This window comes from Dermacentor variabilis, chromosome 1 (genome assembly GCF_050947875.1).
Source record: "Dermacentor variabilis isolate Ectoservices chromosome 1, ASM5094787v1, whole genome shotgun sequence".
Classification (NCBI taxonomy): Eukaryota; Metazoa; Arthropoda; class Arachnida; order Ixodida; family Ixodidae; genus Dermacentor; species Dermacentor variabilis.
This window is the reverse complement of record NC_134568.1, coordinates 213,827,322-213,838,765: the sequence shown is the minus strand read 5'-3', so window position 1 is coordinate 213,838,765 and position 11,444 is coordinate 213,827,322. Positions and strand designations below refer to the sequence as shown.

At 43.7% G+C, this 11,444-nt stretch overlaps 1 protein-coding gene across 4 annotated transcripts in view; it reads right to left on the bottom strand.

Moving 5' to 3' along the window:
- Positions 1-611: 611 nt before the first annotated feature.
- Positions 612-11,444, bottom strand: part of LOC142592732 (zinc finger protein 341-like) — an 85,517-nt gene continuing 74,684 nt past the window's right edge. For all 4 annotated transcript variants that reach the window (XM_075704353.1, XM_075704363.1, XM_075704345.1 and 1 more), the window contains 2 exons: positions 4,048-4,264; positions 612-1,796 (listed from right to left, as the gene is read on the bottom strand). In XM_075704353.1, the coding sequence (XP_075560468.1) occupies positions 1,020-1,796; positions 4,048-4,264 (994 nt within the window). In that variant the 3' untranslated portion in view covers positions 612-1,019. The remainder of the gene's footprint in view (positions 1,797-4,047; positions 4,265-11,444) is intronic.

Here is an 11,444-nt window from a genome sequence, read left to right as displayed (position 1 = left end):
TTGCCGCTATTCTGTTCTAGCAAGATCAAATGCCGCCTCGTCGCACGCCACCATCGTGTGACGAATGCCAGTGGCTAGGCATTCATCTTGGCCGGCATTGACTTGCAACCCTCTCATATAAAAATATTTTCATTTTTTTTAGAAAATATAGATAAAGATTGTTTTTCATTAACACAACTAAAGCAATTACTTTTTAGGAGGTTTTTTTTATTTCAGTCTACATCTTCAAAAAACACTATTTTAGTCTGTTGCCAATATTTTTTTTACTGCGAGTGCGCTGTTTTCCCGTTTAGCACCACGTAGCCTTAAGTGTCACTCAAGGTCCCAAAGTGCACTCCCTGTAAGTGCACTTAACTTGCTCGCTTGACAGGGGTATTAGCTAGAAGATCTAAAGTAGTTCAGGAGGTGGTTAGTGTCACTTGTGGCATTTATTTTGTGTTGAACAACTGCAAAAAAATTTAAGTCAACCTTTTAAGGATACTATGTTGCCGCAACTACAAACTCTCCTGCAAGACTACAATCTTATAATCTTAAATACTAAAAAGAAGCAAGTATGTATATTTCAGCATACACAGAAGTCTACATACTCTTTTAGAAGGAATGAACAAATCCTCAAACAGAAACAGTTTAATTGTCACAGAAGCTCTGATCTCATGAAGGAGAGATGATGACGGAAAGACATGCATAGCATATCTGACACTTCATACGCTACATGTAAAATGAAGTAACTTTAAAGTCAAGCCTCAAAATGTGTTCACAACCAAAATCTTAGGCCGCAGAAAGTCCCTATTTTATAAATGCTCTTTGAACACTGAGACACAGAGAGAGATCTTTCATGAACTTTGTACATGCAATGAGCACTCAACAGTTGTATTCTTGGGACTGTAGAGACAAACACAGAGGTACTGCCAACAGGGACGCATGCCTTCAGATATTCACCACTGAGTGTCTGGTCACGTAAGAGCACTCTTGGCAAGTTAGCAGCAGCCACAGGGATGCTCAATATCCTGCAATGCTTCCTAGACAACTTCACTATAAGGTTCCTCCACAGCTTCATATAAAACAGTGGTTCCCTCTGCACCATTGTCCACTACAGTTTCTTCTACAGGTTGGTACACCTGTGTCACGGCAGCAACTGCAGTGTCCAAGTCTCCTGTTGCTGAAATAATCTCAATGTGCGCTGTTGGAATATCTTCTGCACACTCCAACTCTTCCAAAGTAGGTCCACTAGAGTCCAGCTGCTTCTCGGTGCCCACACCCCTGCTGAACTCAGCTGGCTCGCCAGCAAGTTCATCTACACCATCCTCAGCTGCAGTGGATCGCCCTCTTGCCAATCGTGCCCGTGCCTTGACAGCTCTGGAACTGTTAAGTCGCCGGCGCCGCCCACGAAGGGCTGCAGACCACGTCTGCCTGCTGTGGTGGGCCACGCCAAGGCATGTGTGGTCTTCCAGTGCTTTACGGTTCAGGAAGCTCTGCTGGCAGCTGGTGCACTGGTATGAGCGAACATCGGAGTGCAGCTTCTCATGCTCGTGCAGCCGTTGCTTCTGGGTGAAACCACGACCACATGTGCGGCACTCATAGGGTCTCACACCACTGTGGGTCAGCAGGTGTGATTTCAGCTTGTCAGCACGGTTGAACTCTTTGCGGCAGCCCAGGTGAGCAGCAAAAGGACACTTGAACCGTTTAACTGATTCATGAACCAGATAGTGCCGTTTGAGCTTGTCCTGTCGGTTGAATGTGGCTCCACACTGAGAACACAGGAAAGGCTTCTCTGTGGAGTGCACAACTGCATGGACCTGATCGAGATTAGAAAACACAAGTGAACAAAAGCGGCGAAAACTGTTTGTTAAGCAGATAGACAAAGGCGGCATTTTTAACAAAGTAATACAGTTGAACCCTAATATCTCGAAACTGAAAATTATCCCAAGAAAGCTTGATATATATAGGTAATTTGATATATAAAATAATAGGCCCTGAGGCAAACGGCGGCATGCAACTCAGAAAAAAAAAAAAAAAAAAAAGCAAGCAGACTTTATGCACGCGCAAGAAAATTGCTGATCCTGGTTTGCTTCTTCTGCGAAATGAAGTTGAAGATGCTTGTCTCGATCTCATCTAGACTGTCAAGGTGAAAAAGCCCTGTGCCTTCCTTATCACTACACACGTGACGAATCATGTCAAATGCCGATGTCAGTTTAGCGGCTGTGCACGGGCGTGTTGCCATCTCTTTTGGATGGTCTTTGAGATTCCCTTCTCCACTTCCAGGTACCAGAAGGCCTCAAAGTGTACAAAGAAGTGCACTTTGAGGTCTTTGGCATGGTGCCACATTCGATATATTGAATGTGCAGGTGAACAGGCGTTCTATATACACGTGCACCAGCCCTATACATTTGCAAGGGCTTTTCAAGGGGATTTTACAGCTGTTCGAATACACAATAATTCGTTATAGTGGGTTTAATATATGCAGGTTCAACTGTAGCCATAAGCCCACCAACAAATTGAACCCAAGGAATGAACAACATAAATCAATTGTGTTGATTTTAAAACTGTGCTGTTCAAGTAATCATAAATGAGTGTTCATATTAATTAAGCATTCTGTTTAATGTGAACCGGAAAAAAGCTGCAGTTTTGCCCAAAAGGTGGAGCACTGATTACAACAACAAATTAATAGACAGCTTTAAGCACCAAGGTTAGTACATTTATCAGTTGTACAAACTGCTGTAAACATTTAAGTTACACAAGCATGTCGTCATGCGTGCACAGGCAAACATGAACACATCTCGCTCGATGACCGTGGAACTCTGTCAGAACACTGGCGTGACAAAGAGTGGCAGCAGCGGCGAGCATATTTCGCTTCACGTTGCCTCTCACATCAACGTGAACTAGGTGCATGAGAACACAGTGCACGAAGCCATCAGCTATCTTGGGTCGGCTAGCCTTTGAACCTCTCACAGATTACCTCCAAGATAGGACGCATGCAGCCAGAGCTGAAGTAGAGACGCACTGCCCAAAGATAATTTTTTGAGGCTAGGAAAATGCTAAGTGAGTCTAAACAAGTGGTGTTGGTGGATGCATGTTCATGTTGTCACATGCTCTGGTATCTGCCATGGCATTAAGAGGCTCACAGCTGTGTCCTTGTACCCAGTGTAGGTGAACATTGAAATGTGAGTTACTGTGAAGCTTATGCATTTTTTGACAAAGTAATGTAGCTTCATTGACTTGCTTAATCTGTTAATTGGCACACAAGAAATTCGTGTATATATGTGTACCTATTTGGGTTATGTCGGCAAGCTGAATTCAGCAAGTAGAGTTAAGATGACAGTCATTACAGAGCCTTACTGGGCTTCCTCCACGATGCGGGGTTGCATTCGTATACGCAAGCTTGTTTTACTATTTGCCTTAAGACAGCCCTCCCCGGGGAAAAAAAATATTGTAAATTGGTACCTCTTATTGGCTGCGGATGCGTTTTCATGGTTGAGCATAACTTGTCCTGGCCAATAGAAAAAGCCTAACTTTCCAGCTTGTTTGAGCTGTACAACCAAACATTAATTAGATTTTTGCTTTACCTCATTCCTCATGTATAATGAATGGCTAAAGCAAACAATGTAAACACATTTGATGCACTGGCCATTGGTGCTATTTTTGGCCAAATATAGGCTTCACCTTTGTGGCTCTTTGACAAGTATTCTGCAACATAGTCACTACTAACAGTGCACTGTCCCCTTTACACAATGCCACAATGTATCCGCCACCCTACGAAAAGAAGTGCCACAAGTCAGGATGACAGGTTCAGTAAACATGTCTGTTTCACATAGCTGCTGACCAATTTTAAGGCATGGTTTAGATGCTATAAGGGAGAGCTCTTAATTCCAACCACATGGTACCCTTTAACCTGCACTGAAATTTCAATACATGGGCGTTTTGCCACCTCCATTAGAATGTGAATGGCACTGTCTGGGAGTTAAACCAAGAATGGCCTTCTGCTCAGCAGCACAAAGCCATAGGTGCCACCATGGGAAGTTCTCTAGGTTAGGAAAATACGCTGCTCACCTTAAGGTAATGGTCAGTCTTGAAACCTTTGTGGCAAACTGAGCAGACATGGGGTGTTGACGCCCGATGAACGATTAAATGGCGCCGAAGGTAACGCTCACAAAGGAACACTTTGCGGCATATTGGGCATGGGTAGTTGTGACTGCAGGTGGCTTGGTGACGTGCTAATGCCTCTGGCGTAGCATATCGATTGAGGCAGTGAGGGCACTGGTGTGGCCTGCAAGTACAATGTTAAGTTGCTCTGAAAGTGTCACAATTTCACATACAGTCGAACCCACTTATAACAATACCGGTTTTAACAATATATTGGTTATAACAATGAGAAGCTGCTGCACCGTCAACTTTTGTATGTTTTGCATGGTGAAATAACCTGTTTACTACAATGCCCCGATGCCACATTATCGGTTATAATGATGAAGTCTGGCTGCTCGGTGTCCAAGTCGAAAGGTAGTGAAATGCGAAGTCCTTGAAAAGAAAAAAAAAAAAAAAACAAGAAATTCGAGCTGCTGCATGATGGCCCGCTGCTCAAACGGCCGCTGCGCTGTCATTTCCCAGCCTTCTCCGCGCGTCTTTCTCCCGTCACCCTTCCAGCCTTCTGAACACAAATTGGCTGCGCCCATACCTCTATGCCGCACCACCCTCCGAAACACATTTCAACTCCGCTGCTCGCATCTTGCTTGCTGGCTCCTCATTCAGCACAGTTCTTCAAACAGCCCTGTGTGTGTCTTTTGCGTCGAAATCGTTCCTGGCCACGTGGTTTCTCAGCCTCTTTCGACTCGCCGCCAAGACGGAAGATGACTGACCCACCCGCTGATAATCGGCAATGCACGGCGTTGGCAGTGAAAAGAATGTGCACGGCTATAGATTTGGAAACTAAGTATTATGTGATTCTAACCAATGAGGCGATCGTTGCGAACATGCTTGCATCGGATAGCAATGGCGACGACGGCAGTGATGACGCGGTCGGGCAGGCTGCCTCAACGTTGTCCTCACAGGAGGCCCGGCAGATGATTCAGTCCCTCCGGGGCTTCGTTTTCGTGAGGAATATTCTGCTGCACTACGTGGAGCACCTAGATACCTTGGAGAAGGATGTTGGCAAGGCTGACGGACATAGGGTTTTCTCGTGCAGTGCGACGTTACGGGGTCAGACGCTTGTGGCGATCTCGCCTCAGCGTTTCTTCTGGACTTCTCAAGCTGACAGGCTGCCACGGCAACCTCCTCGCATTTTTTAAAAGGCCCCTTTTGGGCCCACCAAAGCACTGCCTCAGTGGTGCTCGCATATTGCTTGCCACCCGTGACCCCTCTCTGCAGTTATAGCAGTGCCATTCTTTAACAGCAACAGCAGTGGCTTGTTACACGTGATCGGAGCAACCAGGAAGTAGTTATAAGAGTTAGCACAATCAGCAGCCAGACGGAGGAAGGTGGTTGGGATATAGTGGGGAGGGGCACTGGCCTCCCCGCCATTATAGTTTGCCAAGATCAGCTCTGCAATCCCCCTATTTTGATCTTTTCATGCAACCTGGTTTTAACAATTATCAGTTTAACAATGGAATTTTCATGGCATTCGAATATTGTTATAAGTGGATTCGAATGCAGCTAAAATTATTCAGTGCAATTAAATAAACATAGCTCTGCAACAAACAAGTGACACCTTGTTAACCCATACCTGGTAGGAAAATGAAAACAGTATGTACTAATTGGTGGTATAACCCACTTAATAAAAAAATTAAATTCTGGGGTCTTACGAGCCAGAACTATTTGATATGGTCATAAGGCACACCGTAGTGCCTCACCGGATTAATTTTGACCACCTGGTGTCCTTTAAACATGCACCCATGTAGGGTACACAGGCATTTTTGCATTTAGCCCTTGTCAAAAAGGGGATGCGTTGGCTATAATTTGATCATGCGACCTCAGGCTTTGTAGCACAATGCCAAAGCCACATTGCCACCTTGCATTATGGCAAGTCACCAGCCTATGTTCAAGCACCCGTACAGTTCATACTTGTGTCGAAAATGGCTAGTCTTGTGCATTCTTGTTTCTACTCTCACCGTTTGCATTATTTGTGGCAGAGGAAGGTGGTGATGGAAGTAGGGGTGTGCGAATATCGAAACAGATATAGAATAATGATGTGCACATGCATTACTCATGCATTACGTATGCATTACACATGTATTATGTATGTGCACATACATCTACTTAAATTGAGGACGACGCAACAAGCTATGGAAAGAAGAATGATAGGTGTAACGTTAAGGGATAAGAAAAGAGCAGACTGGGTGAGGGAACATACGTGAGTTAATGAGATCTTAGTTGAAATCAAGAAAAAGAGATGGGGCATAGGCAGGACATGTAATGAGGAGGGACGATAACCGATGGTCATTAAGGGTTACGGACTGGATTCCAAGGGAAGGGAAGCGTAACAGGGGGCGGCAGAAAGTTACGTGGGCGGATGAGATTAAGAAGTTTGCAGGGACAACATGGCCACAATTAGTACATGACCGGGGTTGTTGGAGAAGTATGGAAGAGGCCTTTGCCCTGCAGTGGGCGTAACCAGGCTGATGATGATGATGATGACGACATGCATTTATTAGCAAGTTGGTTTATTTTAAAGGGACACTAAAGGCAAATAAGTCAGTGTGGACTGTTTAAATACCATTCCAGAAACACCACAACGCTTGTTTCGTGCCAAGAAAGGACTTAGTTTACAAGAAAATTGCACCTGAAGGGTCCAAATGCCTTTTTTAAATTTAAAATCTCCCGCCACCCAACTGGGGAACTGGTGACATTGCATATGTCCTCACCACCCTTTGCTTCCGTCGGTGAGTAAAATGGCACCTGACACATGGTGGCACCGAGCCAAGACAGAGTGGTAGATTCGCCGCTGCAGCTGCTTTTGGGTCAAGTGGCGTAGACCGTTCGGGCATCCCGCGGCATAACATGGAAGCTGAATTCTCTCCTACTTGCAGTTTGTGCAAGTTTCACAAGCCAGCAAAACCAGCGCAGCACTACGTGATAACGAAACTGCTGAAACGCGAAAGCATGGGCGGGGCAGAGTTGAGCGAAAATGAAACCTTTCTACCACCCACGTTATTTTGTCAAGGGTAATTTCAATTAGTCCTTTTTTTTCTAAATATGAAATGGAACTGGATAAGTAGCATTTTATTTCGTTTTCTGATACAATACAATGATGTTTTTTGAAACGAGTGGTTGAGTACTAGTGACAGAATTTATTTGAGGAGTGCTTTCGTCATTGGGCAAGTGCTTGAAGTCCCGGGGAAGTCTGTAATCATGTCCTGCATTTACCTCAGTTTCTCGATTATTAAGGCCCCGTTGACGATAATATTGAAGCCTTAGAGATTCTCAAGCACTAATCTATCACTCTAGTACGACTTAATATTTGCCTTTAGTGTCCCTTTAACACGTTGGAACATTGCAATTATAGTAAGCCGTTATACTAAAAGACTGTATTTGGCTCATGTTAGCTTTGGAAAATTGAGTAATTTTCTCTAGTTGTCCGTTCTCGCCAACCTGTGCCCTTATTATACCGCATCAATTTCCCATAAACTCGGAGCTGTACTAGCCGTCACTCATCGTATTTGCTGTCAAGCAACAAGCTCAAGACTCAGGGTGGAACCTGCAAAAGAGTGCACCCTTGCTGTTCACAAACCTGTGCCCCGTGCTACTACAAAGCTGGCTTTCCTGCACAACTTGGACGTCCAGTGGCTAACTTTATTTTACAGGTGAAGTTTCGCCAGTAGCATGAAATTATCGCAAAATTCAGCACAATATCAGACACATTTTCTTAGATTAGATAAACATAAACGCTAAGAACCATGTTTGCTCCAGTACAGACAGAAATATATTCAATTTGTTTCGAATATTCGTATCCAATCAAATATTCAAAAATTTTCAAATATCTAGTTTTCGAATCGAACACGAATATTACAAATAGAATATTCAATAATATTCGAAAATTTTGAATATTCGCACGCCCCTAAACAGAAGTGATAACATGCAAGAGCATGAGGCCAGCTAGTTCGTTGAGCATCAACATGGTGAAAAAATAGTGCTGGCTACACGACACGACCAGAGAAAAACAGACGACACAGATGCAACAGCGCCCGTGTTGTCTACAGTCTTGTGGTCTCGCAGTCAATGTTGTTTTTCTAGAAGAATGTTGATGTCCTCCACATGCTGGCCTTTCATGTGAAAAATGTCAAAAGATGTGCTCACTCTGCCCAATATGAGGTGCTGGCCACAGGCTGTAGTTTAGCAAAACTGCACACAATGAAATATAGGTTGAAAAAAAGACTATCCAGCCACTATGGAAGAAAAATATATGAAAGGAGCATTTTGAATCTTCTTGCGAGCAACATAAGAGGTACATTCATGATAGGGATGGTCAATTAATTTTTTAATTCAATTAATGATTGATCATTCATAATTTTAGCCTTTAATTAATTGCTTTCGATGCAGGGTTTTTTTATCAATGAATTGATTAATATAAATTTTGTCTTTGCACTTTAAAAAGGTTTAAACACAGTTATCTACTTTTTATGGGACCCTATTTTAATGTTTGAGAGGTGAAACCAAGTTAGAAATATGAGTGTATAAAGTGTATATGCTGTAAAATGGCACTTAGCGCAGAATTAAACAAAATACATGGCACTGGTAAATCCATGTACAGCACAATTAAACAAGAAATAAGAAAAATGGCAAAAGTAAAAGTTGATGTCCAACTAAAATAAGCAATAAAACTGCAACATGCACAGGGGAAAAGAAAATTACTGGTTTAAGATTTTCAGCCACATTCTCTTTTCTACAGAGCAAAGGAATGTCAACTGGCTGCATTGTTTGGGCGAAACCGACGCCTTCTTTGAATGGCCACACAACCAGCATGTGAGAATAGGCACTTGGAAGCTACGGATTTGCTGGAATCGACATGAACTCCATTGCTATGTCAAATACATGCTTTAAACTGGCGCAGATGCTGTGCCACGTCTTTAGTGGACTGAGAGTGACACGACAATCAATGACTGGGTTGCTATAGCATACATTGAATTGCATGGATATTTCAAGCCTCCAGCTTCGGGCAGTGTGGTGGCGTGTGAGGGAAGAGAGGGGAAGCGCTCGGCTTGGCATCACTCGGGACTCTCAAAAACAGTTTACAGTCGCTCTACCACAGCCGCACAGTCACTGCTTATGCTCCGCCCATTCTAGTATGATTTAAAAATATTTGCACCACTCCTGTCAAACTCTAGAAAATTATTAATTGAACATGTATGATTGATTATGTCAATTAAATGACGGGTGGACATCAATGAAGAATAATCCTTTTGTGGGATACTTTTAACTGATTAATCGCTAATCGATATTTCCAACCTTAATTCACAATTTGTGAATGCCATCTGGATGATGTCATGTGCCCTTCTCAGTCTACTATTTTTCAACTACAACGCAACCAAAGTCTATAGTCACATGTATATTGTAGCATTGCATTGGTGCAACCATCACTGAATTTGCTTGAGCAAAGGAAGCAAGGGTGAAGCTTTGAGCTGATGGCCAAATCGGTGCTCTCGTGAACACATCTGAACCTAGTACATACTAGATAAAAAACTTAACCAGTGGTGTGCCTTATTGATGAGGTATGCAGTAAGTGGCTACAGGTCATGCAGGTAGTAAATACACTAGCTTTTCAAAGGCAGCCATCTTGTGAATTCTCCTCGACTAAGTAGAAAATATTGGGCCCAGAAATATTAAACAATTTGATGAACAGCTTTTTGACATGTGGTTAATGCTACCACTGCAACACTTCCACGAACAACACTATGCACCGTACAAAATGAGGACGGCACTTAAACTTTTGGTAAAATATGGCGCATTGGGAGACTTGAAATACAAAACTTTGACATATGGTATCACTGAAACAGGCATTCAGTACCTTTATCACTTCCGCAACCAAACAATGCAAAATTTGTGCTTTGGTAGACATGGGTACACAAATGTTATATGACCGCAGCAGTGAAGACCTAGGAGCTTCTCTTAGGTGCCTAATTTTCCGCGATGACCTCTACACTGTTTTAACAATGCCTCAAGCATTAGTACATGCTCAGGAAAGTGCACTGTTTTGACTACTGCGTTCGATTGATATCAAGTGCAACTTTATTTTCACACACAGGGAATTGCTTTTATCCACTAGCGTTTCAGCAGCGTATGAATAACATATTGTTACGGCGCAACCATGAGTAGCGTCAGTCTGAAGAAGACAATTTGATGTGTAGAGGTGGAATTGCTCTCAACAGCCATCTTGTTTATGCATCGTTGTCTCTCGTGTAAATATTGTAAATACATCTTTATACGTGACTTCATATGCGACTTCTGCAACGTGACAAATAGGTGGAGGTGCTGGGTACCCACAACAAAAAACAACAGAACTCCGTAGTGGTCATTGCCTCGGAGTGGACAACATAACGGACGAAACAGGTCTCGACATGGTGCGGCCCATATCAACCATTACAACCCCGACAGTTGTGCTGGCTCAGCCGCAGGATCCAAGAATGTTCTATGGCACCGACCACCTCGATCGACTGGATCGCCACGTATGACTGGATCGCCACGTATGAGCATATAAGTGCCCACAATGAATGGGATCCGATGATTATGTTGGCTAACTTGGTCTTCTACCTACAAGCACAGCAAAGGTGTGGTATGACAATCACGAGGAAGAGCTTAACGACTGGGACATGTGCAAACAGAAGCTCAGAAACTTGTTCTGTCGTCCCGCCGGGTGGAAGAGCACCGCTAAGAAAGAACTAGCGACCCGTGCCCAGATGTCCACAGAATCGTGCATCTCTTACATCCAGGACGTGCTGGCTCTGTACCTTAAGGCCGACAGCGATATGGCCGAGTCAGACAAGGTTGGGCATGTACTGACTGGGGTCGCTGACAATGCTTTCAACCTGCTCATGTGCAAAAATTGTGACACAGTACAGGTCATCATAAAAGAGTGTAAATAAGCTTTGAGCAGGCCAAGAGTCGCCGCATGGCAATGCTGTTTGCACATCTGCCAAACACAGGTGCAACATCCTCTTGTGCAATGAGTACTGGAACCTTCTTCAGCACCACCATGTGCAACTCACACTGTGCCTTTATAAAAACTTATCTGACTCACTTTCCAAGCCGTTTATTTAGTGTCTTCTTGTCTTACTTCAACCTTCATCTCTGCGTTTCAGCTGTCCAAAAAAGTGCAATGTGGCATGACTGAGCTAAAGACTGCCGAAGTTGCAATGATATTTTGTCACAACTTGCTGATGTGCTTACCCACACTGAGAGCGGCAGAGGTCACTGGTGGCGCCAGATGGACATTGTCCTTTGATAACAAGCGTGGCCCCCAT